The 22301-nt window shown below is 58.3% G+C and overlaps 1 protein-coding gene across 7 annotated transcripts; it reads right to left on the bottom strand.

Moving 5' to 3' along the window:
- Positions 1-517: 517 nt before the first annotated feature.
- On the bottom strand, positions 518-21940 carry ADCY6 (adenylate cyclase 6). 7 transcript variants are annotated; one of them, XM_060305834.2, is made up of 23 exons: positions 18597-18952; positions 17801-17852; positions 15397-16258; positions 11667-11816; positions 11167-11288; positions 10961-11072; positions 10671-10798; positions 9996-10154; positions 9778-9919; positions 9535-9663; positions 9238-9263; positions 8853-9039; positions 8552-8649; positions 8287-8374; positions 8016-8132; positions 7592-7750; positions 7118-7296; positions 6200-6235; positions 5988-6117; positions 5416-5679; positions 4394-4598; positions 3417-3541; positions 518-3190 (listed from the first exon to the last, which is right to left on the bottom strand). In XM_060305834.2, exons 3-23 carry the CDS (start codon positions 16252-16254, stop codon positions 3065-3067), a joined length of 3540 nt encoding a protein of 1179 aa, XP_060161817.1. In that variant the 5' UTR covers positions 16255-16258; positions 17801-17852; positions 18597-18952; the 3' UTR covers positions 518-3064. The 7 variants fall into 7 exon arrangements, with proteins under 7 accessions (XP_060161817.1, XP_060161818.1, XP_060161819.1 ...); XM_060305835.2 differs by lacking the exons at positions 17801-17852; positions 18597-18952 and adding an exon at positions 21838-21940; XM_060305836.1 differs by lacking the exons at positions 17801-17852; positions 18597-18952 and adding an exon at positions 21611-21633 and having other exon boundaries at positions 15397-16255.
- Between the last annotated feature and the right edge of the window lie 361 nt (positions 21941-22301).

The raw sequence follows: 22301 nt of genomic DNA, 5'->3' as shown, positions 1-22301 counted from the left end.
GAAAGAGGGAGGTGTGCTGGTTCCAATGGCTGCCTAATGGGAGGAGGGGATTGAGAACACGGAATAAACAGATTGGACTAGAAGTCACTCGTGTGCACTGCAAGTGAGGGGGAGGGAAATTATTCCAATACCCAAATTCCTGGGAGATCAGGATTGTGTGAGATTCCTGAAGGAGCCAGAACTTGGTGTTTGGCTTGGGAGGGGCCAGGGCACTGGAAAGACCACCACAGGGGTTCCTGAGCTCATGCATGGCAGGGGTCGGAGTGACAAATCTCGGAAGACACCCTGCCCCTCGTGATGCTGACAGGTCTTGGAGTAGTCATGCTCTGTGAAGACGCTGCCGTTTCACCTTGGCAAGAAGAAAACCAGAGGGAGCCCTCTGACCACAGACGAGAGAGGTCCACAGAGCCCCCAGACTGGGGCCTGCCTCCTACGCCAGGCTCTGCCACTTCTGACCCAACCCACAGCCCAGAACAGCTGCAGAGAACAGGGAATTTTACAAAGAGTTTGACTTTTATTGATATTTAAATATATTAAATATTTCACTGAAATACATGGTATACACACCCTCCCCCCCTACAAACACACACTGGCTACATTATAAAACCAAAGTCCATGGGCCTCCCATCCACTGACTCCCCCACCCCAACTGGCGAGGAAGGGGGCAACGTCAGCCCGGGGGAAGCACACGGCTGGCACTGCGGTACAGGGAGCCAGGGTGTGGACAGGTCCCTCCCACCTGGCAAGAAGCAGAGACAAGTCACCCAAGACTGCAGTCTTCCCACTCTGGTCTCCTTACAGCCTCATCCCCACCCCAGGACCCCACGCAGAACCTTCCTGTCCAGGGATGTGGCTGAGGGAAGGGGAGTTGACTTTCTGCCTGGACCAACTAGTCTTTTCCCCTTCTCCTGCCTTGGCTAATGAAGTGACCGATGGCCCATTTGGGTGATGCATGAAGATCCCCCAAAGCAGGCAGTACGAGCCAGAAACCAGGCTTCTGCGAGGAGCTAGAGTCAGAAAGGACACGAGAAAGGGCAAGACCTGCCCCTTCCAACCCCAAACCCAGCAACTCTGGGACCCTCTCCTCTGCCTCTCTAACGCCTCAAAGACAAAGCGACCTTCAAGCAAAATCCTGGCTAATGCCTCTGGCTTAAATAGGTACAGACAGAGAAACCAAGGCACCAACTAATTCAGTCCAGAGGCAAGGAGGTTGCAGGGAAGTGGGTAAAAGGCAGGCAGGGACAGGAAGGGAATCTAGGGTCCAGCCCTCCTAACCCTCCTGCCAGCTTTTGCAGGCTTCGTGTGGACTGGGGAGCCCGGAGCACGCTAGGCTCAAGCTGAAGGCTGGGGAAGGCTGAGGTCCAGGTTCCCCTCCCTTAGCCCTTAGTACCAGAATCTGGGTCCTCAGAGGGATCCCATGCTACCCCAGCCCCAAAGCATACCACATCCCAGGACACCAGCTGGGGAGCCCAGGCAACTCCTGAGCCTCTGCCCACCAAAGCCCAGACAGTTCAAGTGCAAGGAGCACTGTGGGCCTCAAGCAGGCGCTTGGGTCCCTGCCCCAGGCAGGGAGACAGTCGTGCTGCACACGTGGCCCCCAAACGGCACTTAGGGATTTGGCACAAAAAGGACTCCTCTCCCCAGGGCCACCCTCTTGCTACCACACCCCATCCCACTCCTGTGCAACAGGGGCATCTCTCTCCATCCCTTGAAATCAGAAATCCTGCCTTATTCCCAGAAGACAGAGGCCCACAGGAAAGAGGCAACCCAGGGTGGAGAGCCAAGGAGCAGGACCACAGAGACACACAGACCGGGAAAACAGACACACACAGACCACCACGCACGTACGCTTACACAGACACGCAGACCACCACGCACCCACGGTTACACACACACGCAGACCACCACGCACGCACGGTTACACACACACGCAGACCACCGCACACGCACGGTTACACACACGTGCAGACCACCGCGCACGCACGGTTACACACACACGCAGACCACCGCGCACGCATGGTTACACACACACGCAGACCACCGCGCACGCACGGTTACACACACACGCAGGCCCTCCCCAGTGCCAGAGGCGTGGGAGGACAGGTTTGGGATCAGGGCCACCTTCCTCCATGCCCTGGCCCTTTCCTATTTGCCAACAGAAAGGGTAGAGATGCTCCGTGCCCCCTTGCATCAGACAGCAAGAGAGCACTGGGGCAGAGTGGCCTGATCCTGACCTTCTCGGTCTGGCACCACCCCCGTCCCTGGCCGGCCTGCGCTCTCTGGCACCTGCAGGCGAACATCCAGCTCCTGATCTTCTGACATCCCCACGCACACGCTTGCTGTCCGGCTGGGCATTTTCACAGTACCAGTGAGACCAGATGCCCCTTTCCCTGGAGGTGTGCAGGAAACGGGGCTAATCTGAGCTGGCAGAAGTCCCTTTGTTCCCCTTTGGGGACAGATCATGGGACTAGGATTTGGCAAATGGAAACATTCCCCTGAAATTTGGACAGAGCTGGGTCCCCAGAACATCTCCCTCCCGTGCCCTGTGTCTGTGAGGGAGACCTGGCTGGGGTAGGGAGTGCCCAGGACCCATGCTGGGGATGCAGGCATAGCAAAGGAAGGCAAGGATGGAATAGGCACTCTTCAAGCCTGCCCCAGTCTTTATAAAAATGTTCCCAGGAAAAAGAGGGAAAGGAAGGGCCCAGCCCTGAGCCAAGTGCCCAGACAGACAGGGAAAGGGCGGGCGTGGCAAGCTTCCATTTCAATCTCTGAGGCAGGAGACGTCCCCCTGCCTCTGCTGCTGCCCCCTCCCCTGCTCCCAAAAGCTGGGGAAAAGGAGAGAAAACAGCCCTACCCCAGTTAAGAAAGAAAGCCACTTGCATAATCCTCTTGGTATCCCCTCATTCACCAGCCTGAGGGCAGACGAGCGCGGTCCAAGTACAGCCTGCTGGGGTGTTCCCTCTTGCGGTCAGCAGGGTCTGCAGGCTCAGCCTCCCCCAGCGAGCACAGAGTCCACTCAAATGCCCACCTTGGTCCTTTCAGCCGAATTTGTAGCTGGGCCCTGCTAACTGCTGGGGCCCCCATTGAGGAAGTAGGTGGTCATCTCCCCCTTGCCCTTCACCTTGACCACCCCTCGACACTCCAGCTGGTAGCCCTTGGCCGCTAGAACCTGGTACAGGTCCGTGGTCACCTGGGGGGGTGGGGGGGGGAGGGGAACCTGCTTAGCCCAGGATCCTTCCTGCTACATTTGCAGGAGTCCAGGGGTGTTCTGCTCATGCCAGCTCCCCTCCCCCAACCCCGACTCCACCAACCAGAGAACAGCACCACCCTTCCCCTGTCCTAGCTGACTGCAGAGAGGGCCCTGCGGAAGCCCTCTGGACCATACCCCTCCCAGCCTCTGCTCACATCCCCCTCACCTGGATTCGGTCGGGGACCCCCGTGCTGTCCATGCGGCTAGAGACGTTCACTGTGTTCCCCCAGATGTCATACTGCGGCTTCCGAGCCCCAATGACGCCTGCCACAACTGGGCCCATGTTCAGCCCTGGGGTAGGTGGGGACAGCAGTAAGAAATCGAGAGCAGTGGCTATTCCGCAGTCGGCCCAGGGAGGCACCCCCCTCCTGGCACCTTCAGAAGGACCCAGGGAAGAAACTGGAAAAGGGACAAGCCTCCTAGTCATAAAGAATGGAAGATGCGGGCATATCAGCTGAGGAGCTCCCCTGAGGCAAGGCGGCTATGCTAGCACAGCATCTAATCTACCAATGCGTGCTCTGTGCCAACCACCCTGTAAGCGTTTTACACTATCTCATCCTCTCAACGGCCCCAAAAGGTAGGTACCATCATTCCCACCTCACAGAAAAGATACCTGAAGTTTAGAGAAGTTAGACAACTTGCTAAATAAGCCAGTTAAGTGGAACAGCCAGAATTCAAAGCAGACAGTCTGACTCCAGAACCCATGCTATTAACCATTCCCATCCACCAGTTCATCTGAGAGGAAGCGCCTCTTATCAGACTGGCCACAGAAAAGGACACGGGTACTGGAGCGTAGCTAAACCCGGTCTTGAATCCCAGTTCAGCCATTTACTAGTTGTATGACCTTGGCTGAGTTATTTACTCTCTCTGAGAGTCCATCTCTTTATCTGTAAAAGGGAATAATAACGTGACGATTTATATGTGTTTTTAAAAAAAAAAAAAAAGCCTGGGACAGTGCTTAGCACAGAGCAGGCCTTCAATAAATGATCTCTGTTCTTACTATCGGACAATATAGGAGGTGGGAGAAAAGGAAAGCCCCACAGGACTCCCGACGGGGAATATGAGACGCCATCCCCAGCCTGCTGCCTCAGCTTCACCCAGAAACGGCCCTGGGAGAACCTGCCATCACCCGGGCCCTCTCACCGATCTTCATCTGGAAATTGTTGAAGGAGTGCTCATTGATGTACTTCATCTGCTCCATGAGCTGCATGGCGTAGTCGGCAAGGGCAGTGATGTGGGAGCGGCCCACCTGATCATAGGTGCTGGCATTCAGCCCAGAGGCAGCCATGTAGGTGCTACCAATCGTCTTGATCTTCTCCAGCTGCCGGAACCGCTCCTCGCTGATGATCTGGACAGCACAGGGGGACCTGGCTGTCAAGGCAGACAGGCCAAACCCAGCCCTGCCTCAAGCCTCAATCCTTGCCATGCCCTGGCCCCCTTCTCCACTTCCCTGGCTCAACACTCCCCTCCTTTGGGTAAGTGAGCCCCGCTTCCAGCCGCTGCTCTCAGTGCAGGACTAAGGAGCCGGGAAAACGGCCTCCCTCACCGGGCAGCCGTCAAAACCCAAGCCAGGACTGGAGCGCACAGCTCCAGGTCAACTTCGACAGCTTGCTGCAGAACCCAGAACCACAGGAGGGCTATCAGGCATCAGTGATTCCAACTCTCACCTTTGGGGAAACTGAGTCCCAGGCTGAGAAAGTGCCTTCCCTCCAGAACAGGGAACAACCCATTCCTGACCTGGATGTTCAGGTCACTTCTTCATATTTTGCTTCCATTTTCTCTATTCAGGGGATCACCTTGCTTACTTGGCCTCATGGGGCCATAATCTACAGATTACCGGCTTCTTCAATGACCCCCACCTGCCACCTATCCTGGCCCCTCCACAGATCCTCACGTCCCCCTCTGCTCCCCAACAGTGATGACCCTGCCCCACTGGGGCTGAGCCTGCTGCCTGTGACACCTTCGTGAGCACCTGTCCCTGACTCCACTGTACCTACCTTTACTCCTACCCCTGACATCTCTGGGTCCCATCAGATCTCCCTTCCTCCTCCCAGTACCAACCATCCCCTGCAAGCCTGGCCTTCTTATCCATAGTTCTCCCCACTCCTCTGGTGCCCAAGTCTCCCCACCCTCCGCCAGCACCAACCAGCCGGCTGGACAAGCACCTCATCGAAGTCGGCGATGATCTCGTTGAGCAGCCGCAGGCACTCGACACCCTCGTTGTTGGCCTCCAGCTCCACGTAGAACTCAGAGAAGTTGGCAATGGAGGCGAACATGACGGCCACGCACTCACAGGACTGATAGTAGAGCTCATCATTCCGGCGCTCCCGGGCAAGGAAGTGGGCGGCCACGTCCTTGGGCAGAATGTTATGTAGCAGCCGCCGGTTGTATGCCTGGAGCTCCTCCATCTCCTCCTTCTCCCCTGTTGCCTGTGGACACCACACCCATCACCCACTGCCCAACATTCACAAGGCGTGGGTGCAGCGGCCAACACCTGGAGACGGGCATCAGAGGGAACCACGTGGAAGAAGAAAGGCATGGACAGGCCTAAAGAACAGGCAAAGAAGTAGAGGGGGCAGGGACAGGATGAGGCGGGGGATAGGGGACGGGCACAGAGAAGGCATGGAGCCAGGGTGGGCTCGGGGCAGCCTGAGCCCTGGCCAGCCTAAGAGATGCCTGGCGTGGCCCAGGCTCTGCCCCTAGGATCTTCCCCCACCCCCGAGGCCCACCCAGTCACCTGCAGTTTCCAGAGGAAGTCCAGGCGGGCAGTTGATTCCACCTGCTGGGCATGCAGATAGAGCGCCAGTGCGAACACCAGCAGAATCACAGGGGTCATATATTTGAGTGCCACCCTCCCTGCGGCTGAGCTGAGGGAAGCAGAGGCAAGCTCAGTGTCTGAAGGAGGCATCTGGCAGCCCCACCCTTTGCTGCCCTAGAGCCCTCACTCACCAGTCCAGCGCGCTGAAGGTCTCGTTGGAAGAAGCCCTGGCAGGAAGACACAAGAGACAGAGTCATCGGTTCTTCCTGGGTTGCCGGGTCGGGGCATGGAAGGGGAGACAGAAACTGCATTTACTGAGCACCATAAATCAGGCATTAGGCCAAGGCTTTTCCTTCTATTAACTCATTAAGAGCAGAGGTTCCACTCCTGGCTCCTCTACTCACCAGCTATGTGACCTGGAACAAGTTGCTTAACTCTCTAAGCCTCGGCTTCCTCATCAATTGATGAGTGATCAGATCTAAATAATGCATGCAGAAGGCTTAGCAGAGCGCTTGGCATCAGCAAGCCTTCGATAAACGTTACTTATAATAATCTTTACAACTACCTTGTGATATAGATAGCATTGCCGTTTTACAGATGAGGAAGCTGAGGCTCAGAGAAGTTAATTCACCGATCCAAAGACACACAGCTAATAAGTGGCAGAGTAGGAATTCAAACAGCAGCAGACTCCAGAGGCTTTTTCTACCGCACCATATATTTCTACCACATACCCCGAGGGGTGAGGTTTTGCAGAGGAAAAGCCAGTGTGTTGTCCCAGGCAAAGCCCTCAAGCGGGAGTCAGAGTTTTGGTTCCTTTCCTAGCCAGGGCTCTACCACCAAGCAGCTGTGTGACCTACAGGTAGTTAAGAGTGGATATGAAAGCAACATGCAAATGCAAGAGGGAATTTTTTTTTAATGTCTAGCCTAAAGACCAAGGGACTTCCCAGGACTGGGGTTTCCCTGAGGTGACTGTTGGGGGTCATCTGCTGCCTCCTTTCCCCCCACATGTGATGGGTGAGTGGTAGCATTCCAAGGGCACAGGGGGCTCACGGTGACCCAGCAGGGTCAAGAGGCTCCTGGGGGACTAAAGGGGCTGCAGATAAACTCACAAGCCATGGACGCCAAGCAGTAGGTCATAGTTGTCAAAGATGGTGGCCGGGGGACCCAGCAGAAGCAGCACCAAATAGATGAGCCCCAGGACAAAGATCATGGCCAGCTTCCCGATGCTGCTGATGTGCAGGAAGACAGAGCTGGCCAAGAGACTCAGCAACACGCTCCCGACGAAGTACTGGGGAGCAACGGCAGAGGCAGTGTTGGGTGAAGGCAGAGGCCGTGGCGCTCCCGTGCAGGGAGAACACTGCACGCCCCCGCCTGACCCAAGCTCCCCTCCACAACCTCAAACCCAAACCTCCTTCACCCTCCACACACCCCTAAAGCACACCAGGGCCCCGGGCTGCTCCTGGAGTTGGAGACTCTGGTGAGATCCTGGGTCCCCAGTGCCCATCACCAGGCCTGGCACAGAAGAGTCGATAACCGGAACTGATCAGGACCCCCCCCACCCCTTCCGAGCGCCACTTGGACACCTCAGGGAAGCTGCAAGTGGGTGCGGTGCCCTCACACAGGGGAGCATCCAGGCCCAGTGAGTAGTTGAGCTGCTGCAGGTGGCAGGCGGTGATGTCAGCGGGTGTTAAATTCAGCATCCGGGCTGCGCAAGTCCGTATGGGGGTGTGGTTACAGGTGAACTGCAAAAGTCGGGGGAGGTGTATCAGGGTAACTGGGGAGCGGAGGGGTTACAAGGGCCGTGCCTTATAACCCAGGGGCCCTATACCCCAGGGGCCCAACTTCTCACTGAGGGATGACAAGAGGTAGGGGGGAGCAAGGAGAGAGGACAGGGGTTAACCTCACCCTTGCTTTGGGCAGGAAATGCATCTCATTCCTCTCTGTACCCCCAGCACCCAGAGTGCTTGGAACAGAGGAGGGGCAGAAAAATTCCCACTGGAACTTTACCATGTTGGCGATGGCAGAGACGAACACAAGCAGGACGGAAAAGATGCCAACCGCAGTGCTATGTGCCCGCGAGCGGACGATGCTGCGAGACAGACGTCGCAGGGCCCGAGGGAACAGCTGCCGGGAGGCGGGAGACAGAGAGACGGAGGCCACGTCAGCCAACGGGTAAGGTCCCCCAGGGATGGGGCCCAATGGCAGAGGTGCGGCCTTCTCCTCCCTCCCCGCCCTTGGCCTGGCCTCCCCCACCAGCCCTGGAAGGCCCCCCACGTACAGAGCCACAGGAGTACACGGCGCAGGTCAGCACGGTGACCAGCAACAGCAGGAAGATACTGGCATAGATCCCAAGCATCAGGGCTGAGCTGGGGCAGAAGAGGGCCAGGGAAAATGTTACTCCGGGAGATCTGGACATCCTCATCCCATCCCCTGGGCAGGCAGGACGTGGGCCCCAGGGACTGTGTGCTTGCGAGGACGTTTAGGAAGGTTGTGGGAAGTGGTAGCGGGAAGAGAAGCCAAGCAAGGAGGGACAGGGCTCTCACGGTGGGAAGACGAGGAGCTGGATGAAGCAGATGAAGCAGAAGACCAACAGGGCACAGGCCACGTAGGCTCCGAAGCGGGGGTCCACCTTTCGCGAGTACTGGGGGAGAGGAGACTGAGCTGGGCGCTGGCTCCGCCCTGGGGAAGGCAGGGCACTACCAGTTGGCCCAGTTGATATGAATCCCCGCTGTGCCCTGTGGTCACCTCCCCACTCCCCAGAAACCTCACCTGTGCTCAGACTTCCCTGCCAGGGCCTCCCCTCCTCCCCCAGCCCTCCTCCTTCTGCCCTTGCATCCCCCAAACCTTCTTTTCAAGATCCTCTCTCTGGAAGGTGAGCAGGAACCGGCGCACGTGGTCCTTGCGCAGCTGATCGATGCTGCGGGCATCGATGGCACGGCCCAGGAACTCGTCTACCTCATCCTCAGGGTTCAGGGCGTCCTGGGCACCCCGGCTGAGGGCAGGGGACATGGCTTCACCAGGTGCCTGAGCACTGCCATGTGACAGGCGATGAGAAGGGAGGGGCACAGGAAGCACTCAAAGAAGGAGTGTGAGCAGGGTGGGTGGCACCCGCTCCCGTAAGACACATCTAAGGTCCAGGGAAGAGGGGGATCTTGGCTCCCCGCAACCCCGCCCCAGGGTGCAAATGCCTTCACCCAGCCCTTCTTCCCTACTCAACAACCTGACTTACTTGTCTTTGCTGGAATCATCAATGCCCTGGAGAAAGGGACAGAGTGTGCGAGTGAGGTGAAGGGCAGGCGACCTTCACCTCTACAATCCCTTCCCCACCCAGCACTGCGCTGACGGCTCTCCCCATAGACTCTGGGGGGATTGGGACCTCTGGGGTGAAATCATCCCTCTATCCCCAATTCCAGAAACTATGGAGACGGCAGCCATGACGAGGAAGGCAGAAGAGGCAAGGAGGACACAGAGTGCTGAGGGAGACAGGAAAGCGAGGCCCCAGGTCCCAGCGCCGTGGGCCCCTCACCATCTGCCGGAAAGCCTTGGAGTCCTTGGTCCGGGAGAAGGTGCGGTCGGGCACCCAGCGTGGCATCAGCCCCTCCACGGAGTTGGCCCGCGCCCGCTGCAGCTTGGCCAGCATGGCCTTCTCCTCTTTCTGTGTGGGCAGCATGGGCACAGGCTGGGAAGAGTGGCCCGGAGAAGGCCTCTGCCAGCTCCCCCCATCGGCCCCCCCCCCGTCTGCCCACCCCCGCCCCGCCCCGGCCCTGACCCGCTTCTGGCTGGCTCCCAGGATGAGGAAGGTCTCGATGTGCTGCTCCTTGAGGTAGGCGTTGCGCTCCCCGCCACGGCCCGGCTCCACCTCGTAGTCCCCGTTCAGGTACTGCAGCGTGGCCCGAGTGATGTGGATGCGGCTGCGCGGGACAGGAGGGTGAGACCCCTGCTCTGCCGGGGGCGCTCCCGTCCCTCGCCCCCTGGACGCACGCTCACCCGGCCCGGCCCCCGGCCTCCATGTGATTGGCCAGAGTCACGTCGTTGGACCACACGTCGAACTGCCATTTCCGCAGGCCAAGGACGCCGCAGTGCACGCGCCCGCTGTGGATGCCCACGCGCATGTTCACGTTCACACCTGTCACCTCGCGCACCAGCCTGGGAGGAGGCGGCCTGGCTTAGCTCCCGGCACGGTCCTCCCCACTCCCAGCCCAGAGCCCGGCCCTGTGCTCGCCTTGGAGCCAAGTGGGCAAGGACAGACCCAGTCGCAGGGCACACGGCACCCCCTCAGCAGGACACGGGCAAGAGGCTGCATGGGGCCCAAGGACAAATGTTTGGGAGCCCTGTTCACCAGCAGGGGCCCAGCAGCATCTCATGGGACTGAGCCAGGAGAGGAGGAATCACTACCCTCCCTTTGGGCCTACTCAGCTGGCATCTTCTCCAGCCCAAATCCCCCTCATCCTGGCTCCCCCTGCCCCATCCCAGCTGGCTGTAGTCTAAGGTGCACATGGGTCTTCACACAGGCTGAAGAAAGACCCTTTCCCCTCCCCAGTGATGGATCTCCAAGACAGGGAGACAGCCAAGACTGAGAAAAAGTCCCGAGGACACATCAAAGGGCAGGAGCAGGTTGGGGCACCCTCAGTTCCAGGAAGCCTGGGAGGGGACGGTGCTCACGAGATGGCCTCGATCATGTCCACCCCCATCTCCACGCAGCAGTGGGCATGGTCTGCCCGGGCCTCCGGCAGCCCTGACACACAATAGTAACAGTCCCCTAAGATCTTGATCCTCAGGCAGTGATTTTCCTAAAGGAGAAAGAGTCGGGGGAGAGCCACCTTTACTCCGGCCCAGCCTGCCTGGCCCACTACCCTCACTGCAGATTCCATCGGCCCCCATCCCCCAAGGCCGCTGCCAATGAGGCTTGCCCTCACCCCGTCGGCCCCACCCCCAAGCCCTAGCACCCTCACCGCAGCCAGCTTGTCAAACCGGGCAAAGAGCTCGTTCAGGGTCATGACCAGCTCCTGCGCCGTGCACTGGGATGCCAGGCTGGTGAAGCCTTCAATGTCCGCAAACAGGATGCTGAGGACGACGGCAGAAGATGGAAGGGCGATGTGGCCCTCAAAGACTCCCAGATCCCGCACCTCTCCCGGCATCCTCCCCACCCCCACCCTACCTGACATTGTCATGCTTCTGGATGTAGATCCTGTGAAACATCATGTCCTCTTTCTTTGCGTTGATGTCTTCTTTCATCTCCATGGCAACATGTTGGGGCAACACGGACAGCAGCAGCCGCTCCTAGACCAGTGGTTTCAACAGAGGACCCCTATCTTCTTGGCCTCACATTTTAATCCCTCCTGGTCCCTCCACATCCCCCAAACCCTCCCAGACCTCTCTGGAGACCTGAGCTTCCCTTCTGGACCGTGGCCTGACTCTCCCCCATTAGAGTCCTCAGCCTTCTCTGACTACACCCCACTCAACCCCTCAGATGCACTCCATCTACTCCCTCCCACCCTCAGACAGGACAGGAACCCCAGTGTCAAAGGGCCTCTGTGATACACAATCAGGGGGAACCATTCACGCTATTCCATGGAGTTGCATGAGGGGGCAGATCCAATCTGCAAGCTATGCGCAGGTGAGATGGGGGAAGGCCGTGATCAGGGGGGGCAGCCCCACCTGCTGCCGATTCTCATGCTGCAGGTGCAGCCGGGCCTGGATGTAACCACGGGTCTCCTGAAAGGCCTGGCGCTGAGACACCTCAGCCGGGTAGTGTGTGCAGATGCCAATGACATTGGTGCAGAGGAACAGCAGCATGTTGGCACCGAGCTGCAGAGGGGTGGCAGAGGCAAACGGTGACCACCCCCAACACACACAGGTGCAACTAGCTAGGCTCTCTGCAGATGCACTGCTTTGGGGAGGAAGCCAGGATCCTGTGCCCTGTCTTTCCCAAGCTGTCCCCACCCCTGCAATACCTCCCCATCCCCACAGGACTCCAGCTCCCTGCCTGGATCACTCTATGGCTAGAAATGTGATCTTCTCACAGCTCCTGGGAGCAGAAGCACCCACCAGGGCCAGGTAGGTCACAGGGCCTGGGCCCAGCACACTATGATTCCCTGCTCCACAAACACCCCAAACAAAAGACCAATGATGAGAAAAAATAAAAAAAGACAAATGATGCTCCTTCTGCATACGTGGTTCTCCTTACAGGACGACACCCAGGAGATCTGAGCTCTACATCTTCCTGTGAGTGCCCAGGACACGTCACCTCGTCTCTAGGGGCCTGTTTGCTCATCTAGAACCTGGAGAGGGAGAATAAGATCTCCAAGGTCCCTCCCTGCCCTCACATAAATTAACATAATAATGTTATTATTATCATTACTGGAGCTAATTTGTTGGCTGCCTACAAATGTGCCTAGATTCTATAGGTGTCCTCCGTATGTTAACGAATGTACTTCTTACAACTCTATGAAATCAGTAGCACTATCTCATTTGAAAGGTGAGGGACTCAGGCACAGAGAAGCTATGTAACTTGCCCAAGATCACACAGCTGGTAGCAGCCAGTGTGGGGCTTGAGTCCAGGAGAGTCGACTCCCAAGCTGTGTCCTAACCCTACGGTAAACTACATTCCAGGTTCCCAGGATTCCTACTCACTCCACTCACCTAAGCTCTTGAGGCCCAGCCTCAGAACCCAGGCTCGGGAATCATCAATTCTACTGACACAAAGAACGCTTCGGAACTGGGATGGGGTGCCACCGTGCCTGGCCAGCCCCGACACTCGGCCCAGCCAGGCCCCAAGCCCTAGGACCCCGATCCTAGGATGTTCCGCCCTCAGTCGTCAGCAGCAGCACTGGCTGGAGAGCAAGTCTAAGGGAAGCTGACCTCAGTGTTTCTGGAAATTCAGGGGTTAACCTGGAACTTGTGGCTCCACCCCAGAGTTGGCTGGGGCAGGGCTCTGGTTTGGGGAGAAGGGAGGGCAAGAGCACCAACTGGAAGCCAGGAGTTCTGGGCTCTTCCCGGAACCAGAACTAGTCCTGCAAACTTGGGCATGTCACTCAGTCTCTGGGACCTTGGTTTCATTTTCCTTGGGTAAGATGGAGGGGTCCGGCGAACCCCCAGCCAACTCCAGCTCCCGTCCTCTAGGATTGGCCTCCCAGCTTCCCTTCTCAGTCCAGCTCACAAGGGGCCCCCCTCCCAGCAGCAGGGGTGAAGAGGGGGGCACACTATCTCCCCCGGGGGTTTCTAAGAATAGTCCCCAGTGGGGGAGAAGGAAAGGGGGGCAAACCAGGCAACTTCCCTTCCTGGCCCCAGGAGCCCAAGAGGAAAATGTGAGTCATGGTGGAGGGAAGGGGAAGGGGGACAAGAGACTGAAATAGATCTGTACACAGACCCCTATCCGACTGTGAGAAAAAATGGATGTCAGGGCACTGGAGGAGACTCCAGGCTGGGCTGGGGCACTGGGTGAAACTGCTCAGTGTGTCTGAGTGAGCAGGTCATAGGAGGATGAAGGGGCTGGATCCGGGAAGGGGCTGACCAAGGAGCCTAGAAAGGAGGCCACAGCCCCACCCTACCCAGAAACCTGTAAGCCAGCTGGGTGCAGAGAGCCTGTACGCCAACTGGATGTAGAATCGAGGCATGTTCTCAGCTCAGAGAAGTGGTACGGGGCCTCCCCGGCCCCAAGGACTGGCACAGGGCAGGGGCCCCTTTCTCCACTCGCCCACTGAGTGAGGCTGCAGCAGGGTGCCCCGGAGAGGCAGGAGACTGGTATCGTCCTGGCCTCCATGGGACTGCGCGTCCCCAGTCAGGCCCTGGGCTTGGCTCTGGGCACCATGCCAGCTGAGACCGGGGAAGAGACACCCACCTACCCCAGCCAGCCAGAGAGGATAGGGGAAGGGAGGCACCATCTCCAAGCTCCTCCTTCCCCAAGAGGGCAGTCCAGCTCCAAAGCCCAGTGTGACAGCTACCCTGGAGAGAAATTGGGGGCTAGCAGTGGCAGAAGGACCCTGGCCCTTTAAGAGATCTGACAGTGCCCTGCGGGTATGTGCTCCACAAACAAACTGGCTATAAGGTTACTCTTAAAAAGGTACATTCTGTTCCACAGGCTGGGCAGGGAAGGGCATCACGCCAGAGCACCCAGCTTCGAACCCTGGGAGCCCCAGGCAACTTCCTCTTTGTAGGTGGGGCTGGGGTGGGCTATAGGCCATAAGCCCTGGGCAAGGCAGAGGCTGGCTCCCTCAAACCTGGAGCGAGACAGAGGACAGCACCATCTCAACCAGGGTGCCAATGGAGGGATCTCGAGGTGTGCTGGCCGGGCGGCTGTGCCTACAGCCGCCCCTAAAGGATCAGCTGGGCAAGAGCCCCTGTCCCTGGTCAGGGGGATGACACAAGACAGCCAACACCACCAGCTCACATCTCTCTGCAAGGGACATCCGGAAGTCCCTTCACTGGGAACCATCCCCACAGCATCCCCGCAGCTCCCTGCCTCCAGGTGAGAGCGGTACCCTGTCGGGTTTTACTCCACTCAGAGAGGGTGGGGCCCTGAGAGCAGCATCATGAGGTAGCTACTATTTTTATCCCAGTTTTACAGACTGGAAAACGAAGGCTGGGAGAGGCAAGGTTAGCTGTCTAGGATCTCACAGAGAAGAATGCAGCCCACTGGACAACCAGGGCTGCCTGCAGCCAAGTCTCTGCGACAGCCTCACCTCACACACCACTCTGAAGCCAGAGGTGGAAGCCCACAGGGGCAGAGAGCCTCAAGGCAGGCTGCCAGAGCCCTGGTGCCCAGTGGGAAGAGGGCGGGATGCGGTCGGAGCCTAAAGCCCCTCTCGTCAACAGTCCAGCCCCAAACTACTCCCGGCCCAGGACAGAACTGACCCACTCATCGCCTTCCCTGTCCTCCCGGAGCTGGCCTCAGTCCAGGAGAGAGGCAACTCCTCCCTTGCTAACTGCATCCAAAACCTACTCGATCCCTCCAGATCGCCACCTAGAGCTGCCCTGCAGGGAAGGCACCAGGCCCTGAGTCTCAAGTGTCAACTTGGGGCCAGAGGTGCCGAAGTCTGGATGTAGCCTACCCAGCCCCCTCAGCCCTGCCCCAACCCCGGGGCTGAACGTCACCTGCCCACCTCCAGCCTCACGTTGGGTCTCTACAGATTATGCTATTTCAAGGGCCTCAGGCTAAAGAGCTGTAGACTGCAGCCCACGGGGACAGAGCACAGGCTTTAGGTTCTGGAGCCTTCCCTTCCCTTAGCAGTGCCTTCTGCCTCAGATCCCAAATGGAGACCCACCCCTCCTCGCAGATACAGCCAGACGTCCCTCTCCCGTGTCCACCCGTGACTCTCCCACCCTCGATTAGCAGACCCCTTCTCATGCCCGCACTGGTGCCCCCACGCCTACCTCCCCGACCACCCACCTGCTTCCAGAGGAAGGCGTCACCACGGTTGAGTTGCCAGGCCAAGATCAAGTGCAGGGTGGAGAGGCCCAGGCCACTGAAGACAGCGGCCCGCATGCGGATGGGGAGAAGCGTGTAGGTGATGTAGACGAAGAACACGGGGCACCAGAGGCCTACGGAAGGGCTGCGGGGGCTGGCTGTCAGGGCGCCGCCGACCTGCACGGCTGCCAGGATGCCCAGCACCACGTAGCTCACCAGCCACATGGAGTCCTGGCGGAAGCTGTGTCGATTGCACACCACCATGAGCGCCACGAAGAGGACGGCAGCGCAGGCCAGCAGGGCCACGTAGGCAGGCTGAGGGTGGGCAGGCGCGGCGTGGAAGGCCAGCAGCACGGCCGTGAGCAGCACGAGCACCGCCATCAGCAAGGTCAGGCTGCTCTGGTTCATCTGGAAAAAGTACCTCTGGTACAAGCGCTCCAGCTTGGCCGAGCGGAACTGCTTCGACTGGAACACCTGCACCAGCCGGCGCCAGCACGCTCGCCTGCTCCTGGCGGCTGCATTGGGGGCCCCCTCAGCGGCCCCGACCGCCACGGTCGCCTCAGCGTCCTCGAAGCCCAGGGCCACGGCCCGCAGCCCCAGCTCCAGGCCCTTGCCTGGGCCACCCCTCCGGATGAAGGCCTCATCCTGCCAGGGGCACCGAGGCGTGGCTGCGGGGGTCGGGCTGGGTGGCTGTGCACCCTGAAAGCAGCTCATATAACGGGGTGTGCAGAAGCCGCTGGAGCGAGTCCCGCGGCGTGGACGCTTCTGCCCATTGCGCTCGCCCCAGGCTGTTTTCCGTTCATCCACTTTGGGGACCAGGAGGCCACTAAACCATGACATCCTGCTGGGAGGAAAGGAATGGGGTGGTGTCAATACCACCGTTACTGCCGCCACCAGCAGCTTTCATTAACCGAGCACTTCCCGCTACCAAGCTGAGCACCTCAGACACATCCTCCTCCTGAAATGACTCTGAGAAAGACCAGGGTATCCCCAGCCACCAGGTGAGGAAACTGAGGCAGAGGGAGGTGAAGTCACTTGCCCGAGATCAAGCAGCCATACAAGTGTGAGAACCAAAATTCTAACCCAGATGTGTCTGACTCCAAAGCGATTCAGTTAAACATTCACCTCTTCCCTAACAGGCACTGATTTCCTGGTGGCTACAGACCCACTCGAGTGCCTGTCAATGAGAAAAGCCGCCCAGCTCAGGAGAGAGACAGCACAGCCCAGGCAGGGGCAAGCACCACCCCGCACCGGCAGAGTGTTGCCACTGGTGTCCCAGTGGAACCTGATCCTCTGAGTTTTCAACAGAAGCTGAATTCTAAAAAATGGAGGCTTTAACATGACATCTCCTGACTTTTAAACGTTGGCAAGTAATTCACATTTTTCAACACTGCAAGCCAAATAAATCACATCTACGGAATGAATTCAGCCTGTGAGCTGCCAATCGGTGACCTCTGTACCACAGGGAATCTCTTTCCACATCCGTCCCCATCACACTCACACACTGTGCACACTTCACAGAGTTCAATTCAACTCGTCCCTCCGGTTACAGCTTCAACAAAACTTCCTCAGGAAGGTGTCCCAGCTCCCCCACCCAGACTAAGTTTGGTCCCCTGTTCACTCTCCATACATTTCCTCCATGGTACTGACCACCATTATCATTAAATCATCCCTTGTTTAATGTGTGACTCTGCCCCTCGGACTATAAATGTTAGGAGGGAAGGGATGGTATCTATTTTGCTCAGCGCTTTATCCCCACCCCAGGTACCCCCAATACTGAGCCTGGCTCACAGTAGGAACTCAACCAATTTATGAGTTGAAAAGAGAGAAAGAAATCAAGCTCAAGAGCACTGGTATAAAGAAGCTAACGTGAAATAATAATAACGATATGACTCTTCATCTTTCTCACTGCACTCCAGTCCTCTTAACCTCTTTGCTGCTCCCCAACACACCGTGCACGGGACAGCCTGGGACCTCGGGGCTTGCTGTTCCCTCTGCCTAGAATAAGAGCTCCTCCAGGTCACAGCTCTTGTGTCCCCTTATCAGTGCGCTTTCCCTGACCACTCTATTAAAATAGCAACCCCCTTTCCTGGAGCTCCGTATCTCTCTTCCGAGCTTTATGCTTTATTTTTCTCCACAGCTCTTATCAGCAGCTACCATTCTATATATTTTTCTTATTTGTTCATTGTCTGTCTCTCCTAACTGGAATGTCAACTTCATGAGGGCAAGGATTTTGGCGTGCTTTGCTCACTGCTACATCTGCAACAACTGGTAGGGTCTAAATAAATGTTCGCTGAGTAGATAGGCAGGTAGGTGGGTGGATGGATGGATAACACTCCCATGCACTTTCCCTCTGCTTGAAACTTTTCGAGGTCCTTTCACATACCTAAGTCCATCTGATCTTCACCAGAACCCTGTGAGGCTCGTCCTGTGGCCATCTGGGGCACAGGACAGATTTGACAGCAAAAAAAAAAAAAAGAAGAAGAAGAACTGAGGTCCACGGTAATTTTATACAGCTGGCCCAAGTTCTAGAGAACACAAGTAATCAAGTCAGCCCCATAATCTCACGTCTCCAGGAGGGAAGTGTCTTGACCTGGGGGAAGGGGAGGACTCCATGACAACACCCTCAATGTGTCTCCCAGCTGAGCCCAGCTCAGGAGGAGGTGAGGGTGAGAGCACTGCCACCCATGGATGCCTGCATCCCCACCAGGGCCACCCTCCTCCATGCCCACGGGGCACCCTGAGGGGCTCCTCGTACTTAAACCTGCAGAGCTAGCAGCACTGACATTTGTACTCACTAGGGGACAAGGGGGAGAGTATCCAGAGCTTGCCCCGGGTGGCCACAGGACCAGACGCTCAAGCCACAGAAGCAGTGCTCCAAGCAGACACCCAGGGGCCCACCAAGCAGAAGGCGGACTGGGGATCTCTCTGCACATGGGAAACCCCCATCTCTGGTACACCCTCCACTAAGTTCTCTTGGCATCCCTTCTCCTATATCCCACGGAGCAGCAGGCCCTTCAACCCCTTAACGTCACCAACGGTACCATCTGGAGGGCCAGATCAAAAATCCAAGACTTTTGGTCAGGCTGACATTTGGCAAAAGTCACCAGAGAAAGTCTGGCTCTTCAAAACACTTCATTAGAAACAAGATCTTTGGAGCGAGACCACGTTTCAAACCTTACTGTGATTCTTTGCTAGCCTCGCAGCCTTGGACAAGTTACTTCACCTCTCTATGTCACTTTCTTCACCTGTAAAATGGGAACAATAAGAGTTGCGAGGAAAGAAGGTAACAGCCCCTGTCAGGCGTGTAGTACGCACTCAATAAACACTAGCTCTTCTCCTCACTCTACACCACTTTGAACCCAAAAACCCTGCCAGCGTCCAAGAGATGAAAAGACAGGAAAATTGTGAGCAAAAACCCACACCTCCCCAGCCAGTCAGACGCCTGGCCCTATCAGTCCCTGTGTCCTCGGCTGTCAGTCCCGAGAGCTGCGTGAGACAGAGCCCAGAGTAAGCAGGTTTCTTCACTGCCCCCCATGACATTTTGCTTCAGCCTCCTCCCCCTCGCCAGTCCCCTGACCTGTCCTCACCACGCCCCCACCCCACTGGCCAGACCTCTGTTCCCAAAGGACCTGTTTCTGGCCATGCTCCCAGCTCCCTGGAAGCACAGCCTAGCACGTGGCTCGTACCCGCAGAGGAAGGCGCGTACACTGTCCAGGGGAATGCATGACCCTCCCAAGAACACTCTGACCCCACAAGTGGATAGCTTCAGAGATCTGTAATTGTCCAACCAACTGCAACCATCCCACCCTGGGCTCCATTCCAGGCACTGCCCATCTTGGAGAACTTACTCCTGGCACCCCACGCCAGGCTGGTACGGCAGGGAACAGGGCAGGGCACTGTTCAAAGCCACAAAACTTCCCTATATGGGGCCCCAACCCTCCCTGTCCAGGAACCCATCACTATGAACCACAGACCACCTCCTTCCTCCCCAGAGATAGGCTCCTGAGCTTGTGCCTCCGACCCCCTCCTTCCCTGGGTCCTGGTTTCTTTGCTCTCTCTCACAGATCTGCTACTCCAGGCACCACCGGCTCCCAAGGATGGAACCATGTCCATTCAGCCTGGCAGACCGAGGTCCAGTGTCTCTCAGACCCCAGGTCCCTCCTGAACCTGGATCCTCCAGCCTGAGACCCAGAGTCTGAAGCAGGCCAGGGCCCAGCCGCAAGGATGGCTCTGCGCGCTGCTTTGCCCAAACCCTCTTCCTAGTCACCTCCTGTTCCCAAAAGGTGGCAAAAGGAGGCTCCAGGGGATTTAAAAGGACTTCAGAAAGTTCATGGAAGAAGGCACTGCCCAGGCAGGGCACTTCAGTGCCAGCACCGCCCACCAGGCTGGGACGTGGGCCTCAATTCCAGGCCTGTCCAGATGTAGAGAAACCTCCCCAGGACCTGTATCTGGAGGTCCATCAACCCTTCTCCTCCCTTCCCCAGCCCTTGGTCTCCCTAAAGACTGCACTGAGGTCCCACCTCCACCCCAACCATACAAACCCCACCAGGGCCCTCCAGTCACAGGGGTACTCCGGTAAGCAGAGGGTATAGGAAAAGAGTCCACAGCCTGATTCCACCTCTAGTTTTTCAGTCAGGCCCCAGAGCCTGTTCTGAATAAAGTCTGCCCACCCTGCCCACCCTGCAGCGGGCCTGGACACCAGCCCTTTCATTCCCAAGGTCTGGGGTGAGGGGAGGGGGACTCCTGCAGACAGAGGGCATCCCTCCCTCCGCCCAGGCTGCCTCCCCTTCCCCGAAACACAATCACACTCTACCTCAAACTCGGAGGCTCACCCACAGCCCCGCTGCAAAAACCTCAGGACAGCCCCTCCCCCAGTACATGCCTCTCCCCCTCTTCCCAGCAAGCCGGGAACTCGCCCCGGGTGGAGGAAGGGAAGCACAGGGCAGGGAGTGAGGGTGGGAGCCTTGAGCCCCGGACCCAGGACTCCTCGATCCCCCATCACCTCCCGGACTTCCCCCCGCCAGCCTCGACGGCCTCGGGCTCCCCCCGCGCCGGCTTCCCCGCCCGGACCACAAAACTCCTGGGAGCCGCGCGGGAGTCTGCCAGCCGCACGGAGACCCGAGCGCCGAGCGCCGGGCGCCGCCGCCTCCCCAGACGCTCCTCCGCGCTGTCTCACCTGCCGGCTGGGGTCGGCGCCTCCCCGGGGCCTCCGCCGCGCCGCAGCCGCGGGCTCCGGCCGGCCGGCCGGCCGTCCCGCGGTCCTGCTCCGTGCCCGCGCGTCCCGGCCGCCCCTCCCGCCGTCCGCAGTCCGCCCGGCCCTCGCCCCCTCCCTTGTTGTCCAGCGCAGCCGCCCTCTACCCCGGATCCAGAAGTCCCCTCCCCGCCGGCTCCCGGACTCCCCGCCTTAAAGGCACAAGCTCCTTTTGTCTGGACACCCCCTCCCCCTCCCCGGACGCCGGGCAGGGTGGCCGGCTCCCCTTCGAAGGAACGGGGTAGGGGTGGGGGAGACCGAAGAATGGAACCCCTCCCTCCGCGCGCCCCCTCCTCTCCTCCGGCCGCTCCCTCCCCCAGTCTTGGGAAAACAAGCGGCTACTGTTCTGGGATCAAGACCCCGGGAAGGAGCGGGCCGTCCAGCCCGCTCCCCCTTCTCTCCACCCCCGGGCTGCGTTCTCCAGCATTCTCTTCCCACCCTCACCCCAGGGGTCCCCAAAGGCGCCGGGCAAACCCACCCTCTAGCAGCGATTACCACCCCCCTCCCGCCCAGCACACCGAGGGTCGGCTTCCTTCCTGGCGGGGTCCCCTAAGCTGAACCGGTGCCCAGCACCCACTCCTCACCCCCATCTCCCCATCTCCCTCCCCCAGCCCCCACCCTGCCATTCCCGCCCCGCCTGCCACGGCCCTGCTCCCCCCCGCCACGAGGGAACTCAGTTTAATAATTAATTAAGATTTCATTCCACAAGGCGCCAGGTGTGTGCGGCCTGCTTCCCCACACACCGCTTTTTCCCTCCTCCCCCAACCCTCCGGGGCGCTGGCCCCAAGCAAACCTCCTACACCCTGAGCCCAGAAGGGGGCCTGAGGGAAGGGGCACTCTCCACGCTGCCCACCGGCCCCTCTCTCTCTGGGGAACTCCTCCAGCACCTGCCCACGTGTAGAGTCCCTCCCTGTCTCCTCCCCCCCACCCCACCCCCCGCACCTTTTACCCAAAGGGTTGTGCTTCCCTGCGGAGTGTGGAGGGTGGAGAGAGGGTGCATTGCTAGGGTACCGAGAAATTGTTTGGGGCTTTTACTTCCCACGTTTTCAAGCACGGAGCTGCGGCCCCAGTTACCTGGGTGATGGGAAAATCTCGTGGAAGCTGCTTTAACCCTTTGAGGGTTAGAAAGATGGTGTAGCCAGAAAGGAGAAGAAGGTTAATAAACTCACCCAGGATGCAAGTGATTCTGACTTTAGAGGGGATGCCAGTCCTTCAGAGCTGGGAAGAGGGCAGCTTATCTGGCTTCCCTTGGAGGTGCGCTCCCTGTCGCCTCATCCAGACCTGTAGCTCCTCCTTCCTTTGGCAGCCCCTTCCCCACCCAAGGTCCCACAGCCTAGATAGCTGAGGCTGCTCCCTCAAACCCAGCCTTGCCGGTATTCTAGTCCTTCAAGGCCCAGCTCTGGTCCACGCCAAGCCCCTACTGGGACTCCTAAGCCCAGGCCAGAGCTGGAGGCAGGGAAGTGAGGGGAAGAATTAAGAAAATCCATTTCAATCCCTTATCAGGCATATATGATTGCAAACTATCCACCTTGGCTAAATCATCACTCACTCTCTTGGAGCCTCATCTATAAAATAGGGATAAAACTATCTGTCTTGTCTTTCTTACAGGATTTTCAGGATGAGCTAGAAAAAT

Source organism: Globicephala melas, chromosome 10 (assembly GCF_963455315.2).
Source record: "Globicephala melas chromosome 10, mGloMel1.2, whole genome shotgun sequence".
NCBI classification, from domain to species: domain Eukaryota; kingdom Metazoa; phylum Chordata; class Mammalia; order Artiodactyla; family Delphinidae; genus Globicephala; species Globicephala melas.
Note: the sequence above shows the minus strand (reverse complement) of the source record. Positions and strands in the feature narration are given on the sequence as shown.

Bases quoted from the DNA above. Each gene is read 5' to 3' on its own strand.
- ADCY6 (XM_060305835.2), bottom strand. From the start codon at position 16,254: ATGTCATGGTTTAGTGGCCTCCTGGTCCCCAAAGTGGATGAACGGAAA. The intron at 9,040-9,237 runs GTAAGTCAGGTT...GTCACATGGCAG, and splicing joins GATGATTCCAGCAAAGACAA to TGCTCAGGCACCTGGTGAAG. The intron at 3,191-3,416 runs GTGAGGGGGATG...CCACCCCCCCAG, and splicing joins GGGTCCCCGACCGAATCCAG to GTGACCACGGACCTGTACCA.